Below are 24,263 nucleotides of genomic sequence, written 5' to 3'. Positions count from 1 at the left end.
CTGGGAACTACAGGCCAGTCAGCCTCACCTCAGTCCCCGGAAAAATCATGGAGCAGGTCCTCAAGGAATCAATCCTGAAGCACTTACATGAGAGGAAAGTGATCAGGAACAGTCAGCATGGATTCACCAAGGGTAGGTCATGCCTGACTAATCTAATAGCCTTCTATGATGAGATTACTGATTCTGTGGATGAAGGGAAAGCAGTGGATGTATTGTTTCTTGACTTTAGCAAAGCTTTTGACACGGTCTCCCACAGTATTCTTGTCAGCAAGTTAAAGAAGTATGGGCTGGATGAATGCACTATAAGGTGGGTAGAAAGTTGGCTAGATTGTCGGGCTCAACAGGTAGTGATCAATGGCTCCATGTCTAGTTGGCAGCCGGTGTCAAGTGGAGTGCCCCAGGGGTCGGTCCTGGGGCCGGTTTTGTTCAATATCTTCATAAATGATCTGGAGGATGGTGTGGATTGCACTCTCAGCAAATTTGCAGATGATACTAAACTGGGAGGAGTGGTAGATACGCTGGAGGGCAGGGATAGGATACAGAGGGACCTAGACAAATTGGAGGATTGGGCCAAAAGAAACCTGATGTGGTTCAACAAGGATAAGTGCAGGGTCCTGCACTTAGGACGGAAGAACCCAATGCACAGCTACAGACTAGGGACCGAATGGCTAGGCAGCAGTTCTGCGGAAAAGGACCTAGGGGTTACAGTGGATGAGAAGCTGGATATGAGTCAGCAGTGTACCCTTGTTGCCAAGAAGGCCAATGGCATTTTGGGATGTATAAGTAGGGGGATAGCGAGCAGATCGAGGGACGTGATCGTTCCCCTCTATTCGACATTGGTGAGGCCTCAGCTGGAGTACTGTGTCCAGTTTTGGGCCCCACACTACAAGAAGGACGTGGATAAATTGGAGAGAGTCCAGCGAAGGGCAACAAAAATGATTAGGGGTCTGGAACACATGACTTATGAGGAGAGGCTGAGGGAACTGGGATTGTTTAGTCTGCGGAAGAGAAGAATGAGGGGGGATTTGATAGCTGCTTTCAACTACCTGAGAGGTGGTTCCAGAGAGGATGGTTCTAGACTATTCTCAGTGGTAGAAGAGGACAGGACAAGGAGTAATGGTCTCAAGTTGCAGTGGGGGAGGTTTAGGTTGGATATTAGGAAAAACTTTTTCACTAAGAGGGTGGTGAAACACTGGAATGCGTTACCTAGGGAGGTGGTAGAATCTCCTTCCTTGGAAGTTTTTAAGGTCAGGCTTGACAAAGCCTTGGCTGGGATGATTTGATTGGGGATTGGTCCTGCTTTGAGCAGGGGGTTGGACTAGATGACCTCCTGAGGTCCCTTCCAACCCTGATATTCTATGATTCTATGATTCAATGACAATATGTCACTGTGGCAGACAGTGTGGCTTACAGCAGGGGTTCTCACACTTCATTGTTCTTTGACCCCCTTCTGACAACAAAACTTACTACATGACCCCAGGAGGGGGGACTGAAGCCTGAGCCTGCCTGAGTCCCGTCGCACCAGGGGGTGGTTGGGAGAGACAAAGCCAAAGCTCAAGGCTTTCAGCCCCAGGCAAGGGGCCTGTAACCTGAGCCCTGCCACCCAGGGCTAAAACCCTTGGCCTTCAGCTTTGGACCTTGGTGGTGGGGCTCATGATTAAGTTTTGGCCCTGGGCAGTGAGGCTTGGGCTTTGATCCCGGTCCCCAGTTAGTAAGTGTAATGCCAGCCCTGGCGACCCCATTAAATCGGGTTGCAACCCACTTTGGGGTCCTGACCTACAGTTTGAGAACTGTTGGATTAGAGGAAAGAACATTGGACTGAGATTCAGGAGAGCTGGGGTCTGTTCCTGGCTCCGTATCTGGCCTGTTGGGTGACACTGGGCAAGCTACTTCATCAACCTGTACTTCAGTTTCCTCATCTGTAAAATTGGGAGAATGGTTCTTACCTGCCTTTGCAAAGTGCTGTGAGATCTACAGATGAAAATGTCATACAAGCCTAAGCATTTCCAGAATCCCTCATAAGTTTTGTCACAAGAACTAAAAGATATATTTGACTTTATATTGGCATATAAATGCATGTAAAATATACTACTGACAGAACAGAAATGTGTCTAAGGGCATGACCCTTTCATAACCTGTTTTTGCAGTTGCTTAAGGTTTTTTTTTTGCTAAGTGAATAACAAACTAACAAAAAGCACAAGAAAGGGAGAAGCAGGTAGACACATTGTAAAAGGAGAAACGGGAAACTGTTAGCAAAATAATGTAAATCACCTTGCAGAAAATGTTAAATGTGAGTATGTAACCAACCGCAAAGAGCAAAATGAAATGATTGGTTAAGACACTTGTTTTAAACCCATGTTAAGCTCTTGTTAAATAGGCTAAAAGTTGTTATGATTCTTTGTAACTGGAAATTTAGAGCATAATGGAATATGTTGACATTTGATAATAATTGGATAATGCTCAGTAATGCAGCCAACCACAAACTGTAATATGAGGTTACCAAGTAATTTATAAATATACATGAAAATGTTAACAATGTGGACCAGTGGAAGTGGACAAGCCTGGACCCCGAATCAGTATATACTACCTTTCTGTATTCATGCTGATTAATCCTAGATGTCTAATCTTTGATTAATAAACCAATTGACATAACCATTTGATGCAGGCTCGCATACGGTGGGGGCACAGGGGGCAATTGCCCAGGGCCCCCCAGCCACCACCGCTGCAGTGGCTGTGGCTGGGAGCCCCGGGCCCTTTTAAATTGCCTGGGCAGGCCTCAGGGCTCAGAGGCGATGCCAGGGTGGGGGGAAGGGGTGGGAAGGGTTGGCAGCCCGCCCTCCCCAGATGCCTGCTCGAGGCACTCAACCCAGCAGCCAGCCCCAGCTGGGGAAAGAAAGGGGCAGGGCCAGAGCCTCTCCTCTTCTGGCCATGCTGCCCGGTGCAGCGCAGCAGCTGCCCTGGGCTCAGCTTCTCTAGGGACAGTGGCCAAGCGAGCCGGAGCCCTCCCTGGCATGCTCAGAGTCGGCTTCAGTCCCCAGAAGCTGAGCTTGGGCAAGGCAGGGAGCGGCAACAGCGGCAGCCCTGTCCCTGCCCAGGCTCAGCTTCTGGGGACAGGAGCTGACTCTGAGCATGCTGGGGAGGGGGCTCCGGCTTGCTTGGCCACTGTCACCAGTAGCTAAGCCTGGGGAGGCAGCCTGCTGCTGCTGCAGTCAGACGCTCTCCCAGGCAGCTGCTGTGCTGCACTGGGCAGCATCCGAGAATGGCTCCAGAGCCTGACTACCAGAAGAGCAGCCGAATAGTCAGGGGGAGCTGGGCCAGCACAGCAGGAGGACAGAGCCCCCAGCCCAGGTAACATGGGATGGGGAGGAGGGGACGGGGAGAGCGCAGGGCCCTGGGATTGGGGTGGGGAGGAGTCACGTGGGAGGTCACACAGGAGGGGTCACATTCCCCCCCTTAGTTGATGCCCCCCCTTTGTGTCCCTCCCACTAGTCGCCTCTGGAGGGCTCCTAGGCGCACATGGGGTGGTACTAGCAGCAGCAAAGGCAGCTGGGGTGGCATGTGGAAGCCCTGGCCGTGCCGGAAGAGCGCGCCTCGCAGCACAGGTGGCAACTCACAGGGCACCAGCCAGCACAGGCACAGCGCCACCCAAATGTCAGGCAGACTGCGTCTGCGCGGGCTGGGGGCCCATTGACTGTTCTGCCCTGGGGCCCCGAATTGCTGTCGGCGGGCCTGATTTGATGTCTCATTGATTAATACTCTAAATCAGTGGTTTTCAAACTTTTTTCATTTGCAGACCTCTAAAAAAATTTAAATGGAGGCCTGGACCCTTTTGGAAATCTTAGACATAGTCTGTGGACACCCTGAGTCTGCGGACCATAGGTTGAAAACTACTGCTCTAGAACCTATTATTACAAAAAGCATTGTATAAGAGCTAGGTATTATTATTATTATTCAACGGGAGAAGAATCAGTCTGCAGTTCTTTTTGCCACTCTAGAGAGTCATGCTTGAATATACCATGTTAATCGCATTTCAGTTGTTTCAACTCAGCTTTCACAGAAAATACTTGCTGCTAATTTTGTGTACACTAATACTTATGGACAACAAGAAAATTCTTTAAACACGTGGTCTCAATTTCCCCCCTCTTTTTAATCAACACAATGGTGACACCTAATTGTGCTTACACACAGAAGAGAAGGTATTTAACCCTAACCCTCTTTCTTAGAGTAGTGCATATTTTTAGCTCAGTGCACTTTTGTGGCATGACCTAAACTAGTAATGGTATTAGTGCCCAATCCTGATTTTCCTAGTCACACAAGTAGACCCATTAAATAATTGCATTTAAGATACATATTTTGAGAGTACCTGTATATAAAGTAATCGGTGTCTAAAATTACCTATCTCATACTTCAAATTGCACTAAAGCTGAGTTTAGGTTATTCAGATAGAATCACAGGGTTAGAAGGAACTGCAAGGGTCATCTAGTCTAACCCCCTGCCAAGATGCAGGATTTGTTGTGTCTAAACCATCCAAGACAGATGGCTATCCAGCCTCCCTTTGAAAACCTCCTGTGAAGGAGCTTCCACAACTTCCCTAGGCCCGTCTGTTCCATTGTCCTACTGTTCTTACAGTTTGGAAGTTTTTCCTGAGATTTAATCTAAATCTGCTATGCTCTAGTTTGAACCCATTGCCTCTTGTCCTGGCCTCTGTGGCAAGAGAGAACAACTTTTCTCTGTCTTTTTTATGTAGCCTTTCAAGTATTTGAAGACCACTATCATGTCACCCCTTAATCTCCTTAAGCTTGATATGCTTGATTTTTACTCCTTTGAAAATGAGCAAGAGTTGAAAATGGGAAAGAGAGAATATATTGCATTTACACCTGATAAAATTATTTGATTTATAGAAATATATTTTAAAAAATCTTTTGTCTGGTTCTAGGCAGTGTGACAATATTTTAAAAAGACACCATTTAATACAACAAAAATATAACTCCAGCAGTTAACTCAGCCCCCATGTAAATCAGCCATTAGGAAGGAAAAAGATGACAGAAAAGTTAAAGGAGTAATGCAAATTTTCACATGCATCCAGATGTAATTTGAACTGTTGTGACTAGAAATTGAGTAAAACATTTTTAAAGCTTGGGTGCCTAAATCTTAGCACCTAAGTAAAAGTGGCCTGATTTTCAGAGGTGCAGAGCACCTGCAGATCCCATTAATGTTAATTGGAGTTTCTATAAACTCAATTTGGAAGCATGCTCTAAGGAATCTGTTGTGGGTAGTGAAGAAAGGAGAGAGGATGCAGTGACTCTCATCTGCCCCCAATGTACATATGTAGGAGGTGGCTAAATTGCTGATGCCTGTTGTCCTGCATAATAAGAGGGGGTCTTGCTGTTTAATGGGTACTCAGGAGATACATACATCCTGTGTGACTTTGGCCAAGTCAGTCAGTTTCTCTGTGCCTCAGTTCCCCATCTGTGAAATGGGGATAAATGTATCAGTATTTGGGAGATGCCAGATACTATGGTGTTGGAGGCCGCATAAGTACCTGGACAAATAGGGGCCCATATATGTAAGTAGTGGAAGAATAAAATGTTGGGCAAACCATTGTTCCAGTGTCAAAATGCCAATTAAAGTTAATGGAGTGTTAAATGTTTGGATACTAGTGAACAGTAAGTGTTGGAAGATAAAAATAATTTGTCCATCAAATCAAATGTCTCATATTTTTCTATGAACTCTGCCTCTTTTTGGTGGTCTGGTCCACATTCCTCTCACATAATGTTTATAGGTCTCAGAGAGCTCAATTTGGTCAGACTGTAATATTAAGCAAGTGATATGATTTAAACATCTCAACTTAAACTCTTAGGAAAATGTACAAATGCATGGTCATACGCAACCCTCAGTCAGAACTAGTCCCCAATAGATACTGTGATCTGATTTGTTGCAATTGTTTGTGGGCATCCATCTCACTAATCAAAAATGAAAGTGTCTATGATCAATCTCCAAAGTTATAAACAGACATATGCAAGGACACCAACCAACCAAGTAGCCTATGATCTCATGTATTTTTCATCCATCCATCAGGGTGTCCATTAGTTCATTTGGTTTCCTCATTGCTTAGATCCAGACAACTTATTCTAATTTACAACTAGTTGTACTGGTCTAATTGTCAGGATATAAATCCTCCTCTGTCTGGGAGTCAGTTTAATTGCAAATGAATCTTTACATTGTCAGATTTTCTATGTTATCAGTGTCTCTACCACACTTCCACAGCACTGCACCAAACTTTTACTGCAAGTTTGTACATCCAAAAGGATACAACAACCCTTTGTTTGACACATTACAATAAAATAAAATAAATAATATAATCACAATAATGACTGGATATGTTTGAGCATGATTCTATCTCTACAAGTGACTATTAGCCAAGTCTTGGGACTGAACCTATATACGTCCCACTAAATGTTACATGGCTGCTGCTCTATTATAATAATAATATGACAGGAATTTTGCTTGCTGTATGCACAAATACTCTAAAAATAGAAACAGGTTTGGTAAGAAAAGCAAGAGCAATTTTTCAAATACTGATTTTAAATGCTATATTTTAAAATAATTGTAACAACTCCTATGTGAACTGACAAACTACTGGAAAAGAATAATTCAGATGGTGACGTTTATAGGTAAAGAGGTTATTTCTTGAGTCCATGCACAGAAAATTGTGAGAGTAAATCTTCTTAATTGTAATGCTAGTTAAGTGCCTATCTTCCCTGCACAGTGAGGGGAGAATAAACCCAAGGATATAATTTCTATGAATCTAATGAATGATTTAGCATGAAATCCTTTTATCTAAAAAATACCTTACTTACCAGAATGTTAATTTAATTAGTAAAATTTTGCTGCCGAGAGTTGCCTAAATATAATATATTTGTTCTCAGATATGGTATGATATTTCTAACATTAATTATATCATGATATTCCCTTTCTTGTTCTAAACATTTAGTAAGACTTGTACTACTACATCATATATAATAGGAGTGCAGTGGCTGTTGCTTAGGCAACAAGATGAATAAATGCAGGTCAGAATGTGCTTTCGGAAAAACAAAAGCAGAAATATGGTACAGAATGAAGAACAGACATGTCTAACTGATTTTTCATTGCACTAAAACAATAATGTTGTTCAAAAGCAGACAGCCCACCAATTTTAGCCAAGTCTACAACTGAATAAATAAGCTTACATAAAATAGATGAATATGTAAACAATTTTGATTAAAATAAACAATTTTCTGATATTTTAGAAAAATGTAACACTCCACATTTAAGGTTAATAGATATCTCATTTTTCCTATTACCCTAACAGACCTTTATTCTCCAATTTTAATATCTACATTCCAGGTTTAATTTTCCTCTATAATTTTGGATAGAAAGGAAAGTATTTTAGTGACAATAAACATTTTTTGAATTATGCCAGGAGAAACCTGTTACATTATATAATGATGATGTTTGTAAAATAATAACATATAAACAGCAAATTATGATTTTATGATCACTTTTTTGCTGCAATAAAATATTTGATATATTGTGGCCCAAACTACAGCATATCAAATTATCGTAAATACTGAAAAGTTATTATATCATTCTTGTTTCATTACAACATTATTTCACAGCAATATGTTTAATTACTTAATTCAATGTAGGGTTCTAATCTCTTATTTATACATGCACCGAACTCCAAATAACATCACTGGAAATTGTATGTTTTAACTGTAATATATATTCAAGAAGAAATTAAATTAGAAAAGAACTAGTAGACTAAGCTGACCAGAATGCTGTGGTTACCGTACAAACACCCATGCCATAACTTAACTCACATGGTACCTGAAAAAGTTTGGTTTGGGTATTTACTAAAAGAACTTCATGCTGAAATAGATACAATTACATAATTATGTCAATGAGCAATTTAGGGCTTGCCCACTGAAGTCAATGACAGTGTCCAAATTGACGCCAATGGACTTTGGATCAGGCTCCTACAGCTTTAGTAAATGTTTGGAAAGCAATCCAAGTCAATTTCTCTAGCTCCTACCTGCTCACTGTTTACTAGTGGTAGGTGCACCTCTACACATTTGTTATGCCATCTATGACCCCTTTTGAACATTTTCCCTTTTGTAATCTTTTTATGATTTATGCTCATCTGCTTTAGTAATTCTAAAGCTACAGAATATGTAAGATACTAGTGGTTGCAAGTTTCACTACAATGAAATCCATTTAAGAACTTTTATTGGATGGATGAAGCCTACAAATTACATTTGTGTTTTTATTTTATTTTTTATTTGGGTCTAATTTTTCTGCTTTTAAAATCAAGAATATTTAAAAGAGGAGCAAAAACTGCTAAGATTTTTGTTGCTATAAGCAAAAGAACACTCAGCAGCCATGTAGAGGCAAGAAGAAAAATCAAAAATACATATGGAAATAAAAATAGATGGGTCTTTCACAATTTTCTTATCAGTAACCCATAGGTGTACTTAGTACGGGTAAAAAAAGAAAAATGGGAAAAATATGACTGATGTACAAATATGCCTTTGTAATCATAACATATTCATGCCAAAGTCCACTTGTACATCTTACATACTGTATGTAAGCTGTTCGTTAATATAGTAGCTCTAGAGCTATCCAAGGATGAAAATATTTACAGAGAAAAATACTTTAATTAGGGACAAAGAATAATGTATGGAGATCTGGTACTGTACAACAAGTATGGTGAGTACTTTTACCACAAATAAAAATGATAAACCTTGGAAGAGGTATATTCATGGTTATGTAGCAATTTTATAGGTTACCTTCCTGCCTTAGCCATATTAATTTCAAGTGGAAAGATTGTATACATGAGGTTTGTCATCCATACCACATGTGGATACCCTAAATTCTAAGGTATCTGAAATAATTTGGTCCTTTTGTTCATCTCAATGAAATATTTATAGTTAAGCTAAAGTTTTTGGTATCCATTTAAAGGAATACTCTTGCCTTCCCGTTCAGACAAGTGAATCCCATAAACTGATTACCTAAAAAATCCCAAACAACCCCACTTTACTAAGACATCCAAAATTAGTTAGAGTTGGCACAATTTGTTCAATAATTATCCATAATTAAAATACATCTTCCTGTAACAATGGCATGTCATGCTATTTAATTAACTTGGTTCTAATGTTTAAAAAGTAATATCATGTGATGTGCTACAGATAGGGGTGTGGCCAAACCTTTACATACATACATGCCCCCTCCCAATGATGGTGTACAAGTATTATGCATTTCTACTTTTTTTAAAACCTGGAGATTGATATGGGGGTGGGAGAGAACCTTAACCCCCAACTTCTCCTTGGCCATGTCCCTGGCTATAGATATTATTTCATAACATGCATATTTTGGAAGTTTATCCTGAGAACACCTTACATATTGATTCAGCTGTATGCAGGAAACTGAAACACTACCAGATTTCAGTGCAAAGCAGAATAGTTCTAAGCTATTTAAGATCACATAAGAAACACAGAGATACAGACAATAAAAAAACAACAACAACAGCTACAGTGCCTATACACAGCAATACAGAGAAGGATTCTTACCATAAATTGCACATTGTCAAATCCATTAGCCAGCAAGTGGTTCTCATACTGAGGTAGCCCAATATTTTCCAACCATTGTCCCACTGTCTGGACAGGGCATCTGGGTCCTGTAAGGGGGTGAAGAGGGAGGCGTTTAAGCAACGAGTAGCCATCCACTGGATAGTAGCGGTAGTCCTGGGCTGAGAGGTGGCATTGCCACATCATGTTCCTGGAAAAGTTGCTATCAAAGGAGCCCGCCAGCTTGACAGATTAATGATTTCAGCAAGGAAGAAAGTCAGAAGTAAAACATAGTTTACAGGGCAGTCTATAGAGTAAGATCTGATCCTAGCTCAACATTTCTTAGTTATTAATCTTTACTATAGACCATAACGTCATACAGTGAAAAAAAAAAGACATATCAAGCTGTCAGCTAAGCTGTTTGCCGTTATATGTGATTGTTGGAATACTCCACAATGAGCAATGCACTGCCAGCAGCAAGAATTCTTTTTATCAAGGACTCCTACACTCATCAGTATGCAGTTCCATGCTTCTTGCTCCCCCTCGCTCGCTCCCCTTCATTACCCAGCCTAGGCTACACCTCGCATTTTCAATAATAGCCATCAGATAAGGCAGATTTTTTTTGTCTGCAAGCTGTAAGCTTGCTGCTGCTGCTTCCTCCTACACACTCATCCAAGTGTCAATCTTGAATGATGAGAGCAGTCAAAACAAATGCAGAAAATAGAAAGATTCAAAGCAAACTAAAGCTCTTAAATCTGAATCGAATCTTCATACCAGTTACACATTACCGATCTGTTTGTTGTAGATATTTTTACGTTTCAAAAGACATCAGGAAATGCAAAGCATTAACCATAGTCTATAGCATGGTTTACTACATGTTCTCTTTTAAATACATCATAAATACTGGTCTGTAGATCAGCTTACATTATTCTGAAAATAATCATTCATTTTATTTAATGAACCAACAACAAATGAATACATTTTAGAATGTTTTTCCTATAACCCTCCACAAGACAAACTGTGCAACAACCTTTTAGTCAAAATAATTAGTTTACTATCTCCAGGATTTTCAACTGTAAAATATTATTAGACACAACAAAACCTTCATTCTAGCCTATTTCTGATTCAACATGAAAAGGTTACCATTTCAAATTAACAGTTAAAGGGATATTTTTAGCAAAGTAAAATGGAAAGTACAGATCCTTTCTCAAAAAATGAATGTTGAATGATAACAGATATAAGTCTCAATGAAAGGCAAAGAGGTTGTGTATTCTCTCTTAATATACAAGGGAAAAGTCAAAGACACAAATGATAAATTGGACGCTCAAGAACTACATAATTCAAGTGCTTAGACTTTGGCTTTCCTCCTTTCATGGAACTTTGACCTAACCAGATGCATTATTTAAATCCAATAATTTTTGCCAGTGGGCTAGCTTTCTATTACTTTGGATGACCATGTTAGGTTTTGTTATAAATTACTTTTACTAAACCTAATATTAAACCAAAATGTTTTCATGGCACACACACACACAAACAACATCAATGCAAATAGTCTGAATTTAAACATTCCCCTGCAGCATTTGCAACCTAAATGTTGCAGCACTTTGCTTATGTATGAGAATCAGAAAGTACGATGAACTAAAGCTCCAATTCAGCATCCAGTGAAGTCAATGGGAAGACTTCCATTGATTACAAAGGGCACCCTCAAACTTCCAGTCCTGAGACAGATATACTGGTGCTAACACCTATGTTCATACAGAGTTGCATTGAAAACAGTGGTTCACCTTACTTCCTCTGGCTTTGCACATGAATAACTTCATTGACTCCAAAGATGTTACGGCTGATTCACAACAGTGTAAGTCAGAACAGAGTCAGGAACAGGGGGAATATGCACAGGCATAAGCATTTGAACCAATGCATTAATTTGCCAGATCATGACCAAATCTAATTTCATCATCCAAGCCTAATTAAATGCTAAAGTAAGCTATGCCATGTGTATTAAAAAATTGGTTAGATTTTAACATCTCTGAATTTTAATGATTAAAGGTGTTGTTAGTTATACAATCCAATAAAAAGTGTGTTTAAACCAATGACTTTTCATTTGACAAGTTTCACTCCTGGACCCATTCAAATTTCAAGGTACGATATCTCATGCCCTTCCAGAGCTACAAACACAACAGAAAATCCCCTTTCTCTCCATGATACACAGCATTTGCATCTAGCAATAATGATGTCAGACTGATTTATTCTGAACTAGTTTACTCAAAGAAATTTCTTCTGATTTCTTTCTCTAAGATCTCTTTAGCTGGACTCCTGGCACTAATGCTGCTGGGAGAAACACAAAAATAGTACAAACAACAATTTTTATAATTCTTAATAGAAGTCCTGATATTACTGTGAATGTATTTCTCAAAATACATGATAGTAATTGCACTATTGGGCAGGACTAAACTTGATTATTTTAATTTTTGCTGTATTTGTATAGAAATTGCTGGCAAAAATCTTTTTTTTTTTGTCTGTCTTACTTTTTGTGGAAGAAGCAAAACAATAAAATTTAGTTTTTATATTTTGCACACATGTAGTTCTAGTTATGACCTAGGAAACATAAATAAAGGCCTTTGGAGTTCAAGTTATTTAAAGAAATTGTTGTCATTATTCACATGGCCATTATGCAACATTGATACCAATTTTGCAGTGGAAGGTGTACATTAGTGTACTACTTGTGCTCAGGGCACTGCACAAAGGAACCATAGAGAGACTCACACAGACAGTCCATGTCCATTGTGTGTGCTGCCTGGAGTGCTAGAGAGATCTACAGTGGTGCAGGTAGATTTTACAGCTTGTCTCTGGGGTTGCTGCTTTATCTTACACCCTTCAGTTACTGACTTCTGGACATTTGCAAGTCCATAGTTTAGGTTTACTGGGACTTTCTCACTGAGCAGGCCCTCTTTTTCACTAGCCATGCCTCATTTTCCCATTACCTGCCTTCTCCTTCTTCTGTAACAGAAGCTATTGCCTTGACTACACTAGAAAAGTTGATCAGTTTAACTAAACAGATTTTAAAACTGGCCTAGTTACACTGGTGCAAATCCCTAATCTAGACACACTTAACCCTTGCTCATATCAATTTAAACTAAATTGGTAATTTAATAACACAAACTAAATTAATATAAAAGTGAGGGTTTAACTGGTTTCAATGTGTCTTCATTAGGGGTTTGCACTGCTTTAACTAAATCAATTTTTAAATCAATGTCCTTGAACCAGGGGACTCTCTTAGTATAGATACAACCGATGACTCATTTTGCAGTACTGCAGAATGTCAAATCAGTGCATCTTTGCCACATCCATCTGTTTCCTGACTATCTTGCACCTCATGACTAATTTACATTGCTCGATATGTTCCTGATCCTGCAACCAGCCCTGTCCAGGTACAGGGTCCACCAAGAGACTTAACTGCTGGACTGAGGTCATCACAGAATTTTGCACTATGTCTTCCTCCTGAAAACTTGTGGAAATATCTCTGGCCCAGATCTATAAAGGGGCTTAAGCATTTAAGTGCCTACTAAATCAACGGAACAACATGGTAATCCACAAAGCCTGAGTTAGGTGCCTAGGTTTCCTATACAATGAATTGGGAGAGATGGGAACCTAAGAATAGGATCCACAAAAGGTAGCATGCTAGGCAGGGAACCACCTATATTAGTAAATGGGAGAGGCCAACAAGAGGTGCGTACACTGAGCCCCACCCCATCACAGATATAGGTGCCTAAGTCCAGGCTGCAGGCAGGAGCCTATTTCTGCTAGAGATCCACACCAGGAACCCCTCTCCTGGAGCCAGGTGGCTTAGGCACTTAAGTCATTTCTTGTGAAGAGTTAGGAGCCTGCCTCATTCTACACAAATCAGATGAAGGAGGTGGTGCTGGTCATGCCCACCTAATAATTATTAGCTGAGTGGTGAGAGCACTCACCTGGGTTATGGAAGACCAGGGTTCAATTCCCCCTTCTGGCTGATGGGTGGAAAGAATCTGAACAGGCACCACTCAGGAGAGCACCCTAACCACTGAACTCTGGGATATTCTGACATGGGATTCACTCAATCTGCCCTGTTCCATTAAGAAGTCCATTAATAAGACTAATTAAAAAGCCACTGGAACAGGAGGACTGGACCTTGAGTCTCCCACCTCCCAGGTGGATGCCTGGTGGAACCATTGGACTGTAGAGTCACACTCTTGTTCTGGCTCAATTACTTTTTAGTTATTTAATCCAAAGTGGATGAGCTTTAACAGGAGAGACTGTGGGAGCCCCATGTCAGAATATCCCAACGCTCAGTGGTTAGAGCACTCTCCTGAGATGTAAAACACCCCTATTCAATTTTTTTTCTCCCTATCAGGCAGAGAGGATAATTGAACCTAGATCTCCCACATCCCAGGTGAGGGCTCTAACCACTGGGCTAAAATGTATAAAGTGGGCAGTGGCGGCTGCTGCTCCTGCTGCAGTTGCCAGATTTTAAACAGAGCCAATCCAGAAGGGGTGATCAGAAGATGCTTAGCAGATTAGGCCACATGGGAGAGAGAGGTGCTCCTCCACCCATCTTCCCCCTGGACTCCTCTGGGGCTTAGGTAGGAGATATGTGGCCATATCCCTGGAGGGAGGCTGTGGCATGCATGCTTGGAGGCAGAAACATAGGTACTTAGGTAACTTTTATAGCAAAAATTTAGTTGCTGAGCAGGGGTGAAAGTAAAATTGAACTCTTACTAGTACGGGGCCACTCTGGCCCCCCTGGAAGGGGCGGGGCTGGAGTCAGCATCCCCCAGCCAGCCCATCTGCGTTGCCTGGCCCGCGCTGCCTGGGGCTACCCCAGCAGTGGTGGCCGGAGCCCTGAGTCCTTTTAAATCACGGCCCCAGGGCAGCTACTTCTTTTGCCATCCCTGTTGGTGGCTGGGGGGGGAAGGGGCAATGACATTAAAGTGCTGCCACGGCAGCGCTTTAAGTGGGCTTCTTTGCCGTGGCAGCGCTTTAACGTCGCTGCCCGTTTTGTGCCCCCCATCGGCAGCCCTGTCGGGTCATTGCCACCCCTTTTATGTCCCCACCATCGGCGGCCCTACTGGAAGGGACCTGGCAGGGCCGCCGATGGGGGGTGCAAAAGGGGCAGCGATGTTAAAGCTGCCACAGCAGTGATTTAAACAGGGTCCTTAAAGTGCCACGGCAGCGCTTTAAAGTCAGCGGTACGGGCCGGTACTGGCGGCTACTTTTTACCGGTACGCCGTACTGGCCCGTACCGCCTTACTTTCACCCCTGTTGGTGAGTGAGTTTAGATGCCTACATGCTTACGCAGCAGGTGAGTGGGAGTTCTGTGGATTGGAGTGGTGCCTCAAACTGGGACTTTGGTGCCTAAGTCTAGGGTTTAGGTGTCCTAGACTTTGTGGATCTGGGGCTCTCTCTCTAGTTTGCTGGAATGGGGCTCTGGTAAAAGTTGTGCCTGAAGGCGTTAAGAGGTGACAACAGCCACTGTACATAAAATGCTTCCCTTACAGCCATGCAGATATCCAGATAGAATTAATATTGATCTTAGCAGCACTGAGTAATATTCTATGCCCTTACCCCTTCTTGAGGAGGGGAATATAGTACACATATGGGCAGAAAATCCAATGACAACACAACTCCTAAGAGGGGAGAGTAGTAGGCCACATGAGAGTAACATATGGCCCAATATAGAGTAATTAACTAGTTTTCATTACATTTTGCTTACAGGGAGCTTTCTGTGTACAACCAATATACACTGACATTCAGAGAAATTGCATTAGTCCTAAATTTCCAGTATTTTTGTAGGTAGTATATATTTATTAAAATGTATATTAATTTTTTGCATCATACAGATTAATTACCACTTTTCTAAATTTAAAAAGCAATAGCTGATTAAACATTTCACAATATAAAGAACCCAAAATAGAAAAATCAATTCAATTGTTAAAAAATGACAATTACTTTTCTGTACTGTAACTGTTATTCTTTGAGAGGTCGGTGCAGATGTGTATTTCACTCAGGTGTGTACGCAATGAGCATATCAAAGCCAGAGAACTTTGCCTAGCTATACCCACAGCGGTGGTGCTTATGCCCTGGGGCCCTTAGCCCTTCCCCTAGATATTTAAGGGCAGTGCTGCCCTGAAACACTTCAATTCCTTTGTACTGAACATCAAGAATTGAGACGCTGATGCGGTGAAGGGAGGGTGGATTGTGGAATAGATGTCTGCACCCACATCTTGAAGAACAATAGTTATCGTGGAGGTGCATAATCGTCTCTTCTTTGTGTGGTTGCAGATGTATACTCCACTCAGGTGACTCACAGGCAGTATCAGAAGGAGGTGGAACTCAGAGTCTACTTAAAGATTGATTACAAGACTCAAACTCATAAAAACTAGTAGGGCCCGAATGAACTCAATTTTTTTGAGTTGGTATTAACATCAACTTCCCGTTGTCCGAGCTCAGGCCCAGATGATTGAAAAGGCATAATGTGAACTGAATGTGTAAAAGGACTTTTTTTTTTTTGACTTGCCCCTCACTAACCAATCGTCCAGGTATAGGAAGACGTGAATTCCTCTCTTCCTGAAATACATAGTCACTACCACCATTGGTAAAAACTCAAGGAGCCCAGGAGAGGCCAAAGGGAAGCACAGTGTACTGATAATATTGACTTGCCAGGACAAATCTTAGAAATTTACTGTGACTTGGGAAAAATTGCTACATGGAAGTAAGCATCCTGAAGATCCAGGGCAGCAAACTAGTTATTGTTACTTAATTGAGGAAGAATCATCGCTAGAGTGACCATATGGAATCTCACATATTTGATGTATTTGTTGAGTCTGCGAAGAAACTGAGAATAGGTCTCATTCTCCCTTAGATTTGGGAACCAGGAATAGACTTTCTTCCCTCAGTGCTGCAGAGGGATCTCCTTGACAGCTCCCGAAGCACACAGGGTCTGGACCTGCTGAAGGATAAATGGCTTGTGAGAAGAAAAGGAGTAATTATGGCACCTTAGAGACTAACAAATTTATTTGAGCATAAGCTTTCATGAGCTACAGCTTTACATGAGCTTCATCGGATGCCGATGAAGTGAGCTGTAGCTCACGAAAGCTTATGCTCAAATAAATTTGTTAGTCTCTAAGGTGCCACAAGTACTCCTTTTCTTTTTGCGAATACAGACTAACACGGCTGCTACTCTGAAACCTGGCTTGTGAGAGGGATCCCTGAAGAGAGATGGGGTAAGGGGGATGAGAAGGGGAGATTGGATGGCATAACCTGATCTCACGGTGCTTAGGACTCATTTGTCCATGGTTACTGAGCCCCAAGCACTGGAAAAGCAAGACAGCCTGTCCTGGAACTGAGACAGGGATGGAGAGGTCACAACTGGACTGCTGTCCTGGACATGCAAGTCAAAATGGCTGCTTCCTTAGCACTGGAGAAGGGTGAAATGGCTGGTTGAAATTGGGCCCAGAAGCTCTCCCCCTTTGTGACCTATGAGCCTTCCTGGAAAAAAGAAGGAGGGTGCAGGGCAATGCAGGCTCCTATGGGAGACAGACTCATATATGAGAGGATCAATCTGGACCAGCACAGTAGGAATGACCTCAGCCTGTGCTTGTAATAGAGGTAAAACTCAGGAAGAGAAACGGCAGCCAAAATCAGCAACATAGCCCTGGACTGCATTGAAAAATGGGATCTTCCAGACTGGGAGACATCTCAGTAATTCCAAGGGGACTGCTGGGCATAGGGATAAGGCATTGGTGGCCAGGAGGGACTAAGCCTGGGACCCCTGTTTTTAATTCAGGAAAGATGCCAATCTTGTACCGATGGTGATCAGAGGATGGTTTTCAGGACTTCTGAGAATGGAAAGGAGAAAGATGTCTACGAACTCTATCTTGATGAGCCCTGGAAGTTGCCTGATGGCAGTAGAGGAGTCGCTCCTAATGCGGCAAGCAAGCAATCAACCTCATCTGAAAACCAGTAAGGAGATGGCATCAGTACCAAAGATGAAGGAGCAGTTGGTGTCTTCAGTACTCAAAGAGGCATCACAGTTCCACTGGGTACTGGTGCAAATGACAGTCCCAGAGCAGAAGTTAGTAATGAACCCAAAGATGAGGTGTACCAAAGACGGCATCTACACCGATGGGCCCCTTGGTACCGAAAAGGATGCTGACCACAATTCTGAATCTGAGTCTTAGGTGGAATCGAATATGGTGCTGACAAAGACAACTCTGTGACCAAACCAGATGGTGCCAAAGGTCCATCACAAGAAGCAGGAGCAGCCCTGGCTTCCAAATGCTTCTGAATTATTGGGGAAGCAGGAACTAACCAATTAGTACAACTAGACCTAAGAGTACTACTAAAGCCCCAGCAAAAACTGAGATAAGCAGCAAAGGTAAACTACCATACTGAATGCTCCAACTTTAGTTGCAGGTGGTGAGAAGAAACTGAGGGGGATTGGAGTGGCACCACCCTTAAGTAGCCAGGGAAGGGGCTAAGGGCCACAGGGAGGGAGCACTGCCTCTACAGGTACTGCTAGACAAAGGTCTCTAGCTTCACTGCCCTGGGCATGTGCACATCTGATGGGAATATACATCTGCAACTACACAAAAAATGAATAAATGATCCAGATAAATAAAGTCACTCTCAAGGCTAATTTGACATTCCTTCATAGTCTTAATCATGAGAACTCTGAACTCTGGAGAGGGTGACCAAGTTAGACTTAATTGTGTTTTGTCCTCTTTCTAATGTAAGGGAGAAATGCCATCTTTATATGGCTAAACGAACCCTGGACAAATCTATTCTCCAACTCACATTTAGTGAGTTAAAAAAATCACCAATGGTGACTGCTGTACATATAAACACAGTCTTAGGAGTGGTGAGGTCCCCTCTTCTAGAGACCTTCCAGGGTTAATAAAAATCAATGTTTTTTAAAAACAAATATTTAAAAAATTGGATTAAAAATTAAATTAAATACAGGGGTTTTTTTTAAAATAAACCTATTAAAATTAAATTTGAAATCAGGCATTTATATAGGTTGTCAGATTTGTTATAATCTATACAATAATTTAAACTAAACACAAAAAATAGTATTAAGCAGTACATGTATGCTGTCAAGTTTTAAAGAAAGTCCAGCCACTAAACTGGTGGAAGTCATGGGCTAAGCACCTGGAACCAGAGTTAGTTGAAGTGTTAAACCAGCTGTCAAGATTCCTCCCCCACTCTGAACTCTAGGGTACAGATGTGGGGACCTGCATGAAAGACCCCATATGCTTATTTTTACCAGCTTAGGTTAAAAACTTCCCCAAGGTACAAACTTTGCCTTGGCCTTGAACCGTATGCTGCCACCACCAAGTGTGTTAAACAACAGAGAAAGAGCCCACTTGGAGATGTCTTCCCCCAAAATAACCCCCCAAGCCCTACATCCCCTTTCCTGGGGAAGGCTTGATAAAAATCCTCACCAATTTGTACAGGTGAACATAGACCCAAACCCTTGGTTTTGCCTCTGGCCAGGAGGGATTTTATAGCACTGTACAGAGAAAGGTGGTTACCCTTCTCTTAGCACAGGGTCAGACATGAGTGTCGCTTTAAGATGGTTAAAGGCCTTCTGACACTCATCAGTCCACTGAACTGCATTTGGCTGTTTCTTTTTGGTTAGGTCTGTCAGTGGGGCAGTGATTTGGCTGTATTGTGGTACAAATCGCCTGTAATAACCGGCCAAACCTAAGAAGGATTGGACCTGTTTCTTTGACTTTGGGACAGGCCACTTTTGGATAGCATCCACTTTGGCCTGTAGGGGGTGATAGTTCCTTGACCCACCTGGTGTCCAAGGTAAGTCACTCTGTTTAGGCCTATTTGACACTTCTTAGCCTTTGATGCTTCCTGCCTCCCTTATGCGCTCAAAGACTTTTTGTAGATGTTCTAGGTGTACTGCCAAGAAATCCGAAAATATGGCCACATCGTCAAGGTAGGCGACTGCATTTTCTCCCAGTCCCGCTAGGAGACCATCTACAAGTTTTTGGAAGGTGGCGGGTGCATTCCGCAGCCCGAAAGGGAGCATATTAAATTCATACAGTCTGACGTGTGTGGTGAAGGCTGACCTTTCCTTGGCGGATTCACCTAGCGGTACCTGCCAGTACCCAAGGCAGGCCCTTTCGAAGTTTTCTAAGAAGGCCTCGGTATCATCGCCTGCCTTGTAGGTGGGGAACTTTCTGGGATGTGAAGTGGTACCTGGGGAAGGATTGCTAGGGTTTGTTGGTATATTCTGCTGAGCCGTTGCCATCTCTATCTCCAGTGCATGCTTCCTCTCTTTTTCCCTTGCCTCCATTTCTTTTTCCCTTGCCTCCATAGCTCTCCTGTGGGCAGCCTCCTGAACTTTTTCTGCCTCCATAGCTCTCTTGTGGACAGCCTCCTGGGCTTTTTCTGCCTCTTTCTCTGCCTCCATATCTCTCTGGTGTTCTTTTTCTTTCTCTTTTGCTTCCAGTCTGGTTAACCCCAGTTTGTGTTGTGCCTTGGTTTGGGTCATCCTAGCCTCTCTGTTTTTAACTAACTTTACTGGCTCGTAAAATTTTGCTGTGCTGTAACGTGATACCTATGTTCTCTGAGAGCTATTCTCAGCCTACAGAAAAATCCTTTTGTAAAAAAACATAACACCTCTGTCTCCAGGCAAATAGATAGAAAATTCTCTAACTACTGTCAACTTAAAAAAAAAACACAACTTCTTCAGGTCTGTGAAAAACTTGTGAATTTCCCTGCAGGAGGTTAACTACCCTGCCTTTAGGTAGAGAAAACTCCAGCTGAAAAAAGAAAAATACCTTTGTAAAAAACTAACACCTCTGTCTCCAGGCAATTAGACAGAAAACCCTCTAGCTGCTCTCACCTTAAAAAAAAAACAACCTCTTCAGGTCTGTGCTTTTGGTTCAAAATGATCTCTGGTTCAAAATGATCCCACCGCTCTGCCATCATGTCAAGGTTCCTTCCCCACTCTGAACTCTAGGGTACAGATGTGGGGACCTGCATGAAAGACCCCATATGCTTATTTTTACCAGTTTAGGTTAAAAACTTTCCCAAGGTACAAATTTTGCCTTGGCCTTGAATAGTATGCTGCCACCACCAAGTGTGTTAAACAAAGAACAGGGAAAGAGCCCACTTGGAGATGTCTTCCCCCAAAATATCCCCCCAAGCCCTACACCCCCTTTTCCTGGGGCAGGCTTGATAAAAATCCTCACCAATTTGTACAGGTGAACATAGACCCAAACCCTTGGATTTTAAGAACAATGAAAAATCAATCAGGTTCTTAAAAGAAGAATTTTAATTAAAGAAAAGGTAAAAGAATCACCTCTGTAAAATCAGGATGGTAAATACCTTACAGGGTAATCAGATTCAAAACAGAGAATCCTTCTAGGCAAAACCTTAAGTAATAAAAAGACACAAAAACAGGAATATACATTCCATTCAGCACAGCTTATATTACTAGCCATTAAACAAAAGGAAATCTAACGCATTTCTAGCTAGATTACTTACTAACTAACAGAAGTTCTGAGACTGCATTCCTGATCTGTTCCCGTCAAAAGCATCACACAGACAGACGAACCCTTGTCCCCCTCCCACCCCGATTTGAAAGTATCTTGTCTCCTCATTAGTCATTTTGATCAGGTGCCAGCGAGGTTATCTTAGCTTCTTAACCCTTTACAGGTGAAAGGGTTTTGCCTCTGGCCAGGAGGGATTTTATAGCACTGTATACAGAAAGGTGGTTACCCTTCCCTTTATTTTTATGACACCAGCTTTTGATAGCAGTAGCCTCTTCTGCAGATGCAAAGAGAATATTTTCTTCATTTCAGTTTATTCATCTAGTTCAGTTCAATAATTAGCTCTTTCAAAGCTAGGAAACCAACTGGAAGTTGAAAAAGCAGGAAATTGGGCCTACAAATTTACCCTAATTGTGAGTGAAACAGTAAAGAGTGAGTGAAAGTTTATAAAATGTTGCAATGACTTGTAACAACAAATGTTGATGGGAAAAGGTGTAAAAGGAAGACAGAAAGACTGAATTAGTCCAAACAAAAAGCCAATTGATATAACTCTCAAGAACTGTGTTAAGATCATGCCTGGTAAACAAGTGAAGTATGGGACTGGAAATCAATGAACCAAAATTGGTGTGTTGGAAATTAGGCCTAATTGGCAGACAAAATAATAAGGGGATAGGCTATTCGACCCATCACTCCCTTTTGGGATACTTAATAGAAAAGACCTTTGGGAACAAATGTTAGCAGAAGAGGAAGCTGTCTGAAAACAACAGCTGGCTGGGAGATGGGTGAACAGGAAAAGTACGAGCTTCACCATCATGGTTCCCATCCCCATTGTCTTCTTGGACCCCGAGAATCCAAGGCATCACTGCTGGACCTTCATCATTGTAATCTTCAGAGATGTCCTAACTAGACCAGGTAAGAGAGAGAGAGAGAGAGACGGACCCACATGGCATCACCATTGCCACTGCTACCTTTACTGGCTTTGGCTAAATCCCAACCACCACCTGGGATATGAGACTGTGTTACCATCCGCCTCCCTCCCATATATCTTTTTGCTTCCCTCACTTTATTTCTTCTTTTTTCTATCCCTCTTTTTTTGCCATCTGATTAAATTAGAGTCTGGCTTTGCTGACCAACACTGCTGTAAGCCTGTGATCAGAGAGACAACTAAGGATATTCCTATACTGCAATTAAAAATCCTTGGCTGGCCTGTGACCGCTGACTCGGGATCAGAGGGCTCAGGCGAAGGGGCTGTTTAATTGTGGTGAAGACATTCGGGCGCAGGCTGGACCCTGAGAAGTGAGAGCATCCCAGAACTTGGCCTGCAGCCTGAGCCTGAACATCTACACTGCAATGTAACAGCCCCGTAGCCAGAGCCCTGCAAGCCTGAGTCAGCTAGCATGGGCCAACCATGGATTTATAATTGCAGCATTGACATACTCTGCAAGATGACCTAAATAGCCCAATGCTGATATGTATTTACCCGGTCTCAGAGCACCTAATAAGATGAAGTGCGATGCCCATGTTTTTCTAGCAGGGATGTTGCAAATGAGAGTGAACGCCAGAGACAGAAGCTGCATTTTCTATCTTGCTATTTCCTTCTTACATCTTTTGTGTTTATTGTCTTGTTTTGTCTTCTAGAAAAAACGGGATCAGACTTTAACAGTAGCAGCAATAATTTCAGCTCCAGCAAAGCCCAGCCCAGCCCAACTTTTTCTCTTTTTCTCAAAAAGGACAGTTATGTCCCATCCACAAGATTGTCAAAGAGGGAAGGTTCCTTCTAAAAATGCTCTCCAGCTACAAGGAAGGAAACAAAACAAAATGTTAAATGAAAGTCTTACTTAATTACATTTCAAATGCTTTAACTGTATTTCCTTCTTTTCTGTATCTTTAATAAAAGGTTAAAATGATTGTTAGTGTGGCAGGCTGAGGTTTCTGTATACCAAACATTCTTTAAAACTATTTAATGATGGACAGTGATTGGGTCATGTTAAAACCTTTTACCCTTTGGGCCCTGTCATAAATATAAAGGGAAGGGGTAACCACCTTTCTGTATACAGTGCTATAAAATCCCTCCTGGCCAGAGGCAAAACCCTTTCACCTGTAAAGGGTTAAGAAGCTAAGATAACCTCGCTGGCACCTGACCCAAAGGACCAATAAGGGAACAAGATACTTTCAAATCTGGGGGGGAGTGGTGTTCTTTGTTTACGTGTTTGTTCTTTCTTGGGACTGAGAGAGGCCAGACAGAAATCCATCTTCTCCAACCCATCCTAATCCAAGTCTCCAATATTGCAACGAGTATAGGTAAGCCAGGCAAGGTGGATTAGTTTATCTTTTGTTTTATGTGAATTTTCCCTGTGTTAAGAGGGAGGTTTATTCCTGTTTTCTGTAACTTTAAGGTTTTGCCCAGAAGGGGATCCTCTGTGTTTTGAATCTGAATACCCTGTAAAGTATGGTCACCCGCAGCCAGACTAAGCAAGCTTCCACACCTATCCCTGTTCCTGAGCCTTCCACCAGGGCCCCGTCTGTGTTACCAGAGACCCAGATAGAGGTGGTGAAACTGGATCCCCTGCCAACAACTGCAACGGCCGTAGTGGATCCAGTCCCAGAGACCCAGCCAAAGCCAGTCCCCGAACTGAAACTGGTGAAGCAACCAGCACCAGAACCATTGCCAGCACTGAGTCCAGTGCTTGCAACCCCGTCTACAGCTCCAACACCAGAGGGCACCACCGAGCCTGCACTGGCAGCAGCAACAGATGACCCTACACAAGGGGCTCAGCCAGAGCCTGAAATACCCCATAGTGCACCAGTGGAGAGTGGTTCACCATCAACAGAAACTGCCCCATCACCTGCATCACTTCCAGAGGGACCAAGCCCAGGTCCACAATCCATTGAGGAACTGATGTCTCCAGCATCAAGGGAACAGTTCCAGGCTGAACAGGAAGCAGATGAAAGCCTCCAGAGACCTTGGACAGAGGCACGGAGCAACCCACCGCCTCTCAACTCTTCTAATCGATCCTGGTTTGTTGTAGAAAGAGGACTTTTATACAAGGAAACTCTTTCTGGTGGGCACCACGAAAACTGGCATCCTCAGAGACAGTTGGTAGTTCCAACT

The 24,263-nt window shown here is 42.3% G+C and overlaps 1 protein-coding gene across 6 annotated transcripts in view; it reads right to left on the bottom strand.

The window, feature by feature from the left end:
- ANKS1B (ankyrin repeat and sterile alpha motif domain containing 1B) overlaps window positions 1–24,263 on the bottom strand; it is a 736,839-nt gene that overhangs the window by 301,466 nt on the left and 411,110 nt on the right. For all 6 annotated transcript variants that reach the window (XM_043545507.1, XM_043545504.1, XM_043545515.1 and 3 more), the window contains exon 16: window positions 9,609–9,715. In XM_043545507.1, coding sequence (XP_043401442.1) covers window positions 9,609–9,715 — 107 coding nt within the window. The remainder of the gene's footprint in view (window positions 1–9,608; window positions 9,716–24,263) is intronic.

The sequence above is a fragment of the Chelonia mydas genome, chromosome 1 (genome assembly GCF_015237465.2).
Source record: "Chelonia mydas isolate rCheMyd1 chromosome 1, rCheMyd1.pri.v2, whole genome shotgun sequence".
NCBI lineage: Eukaryota > Metazoa > Chordata > Testudines > Cheloniidae > Chelonia > Chelonia mydas.
The sequence above is the reverse complement of the archived record's forward strand: the minus strand, read 5'-3'. Positions and strand labels throughout refer to the sequence as shown.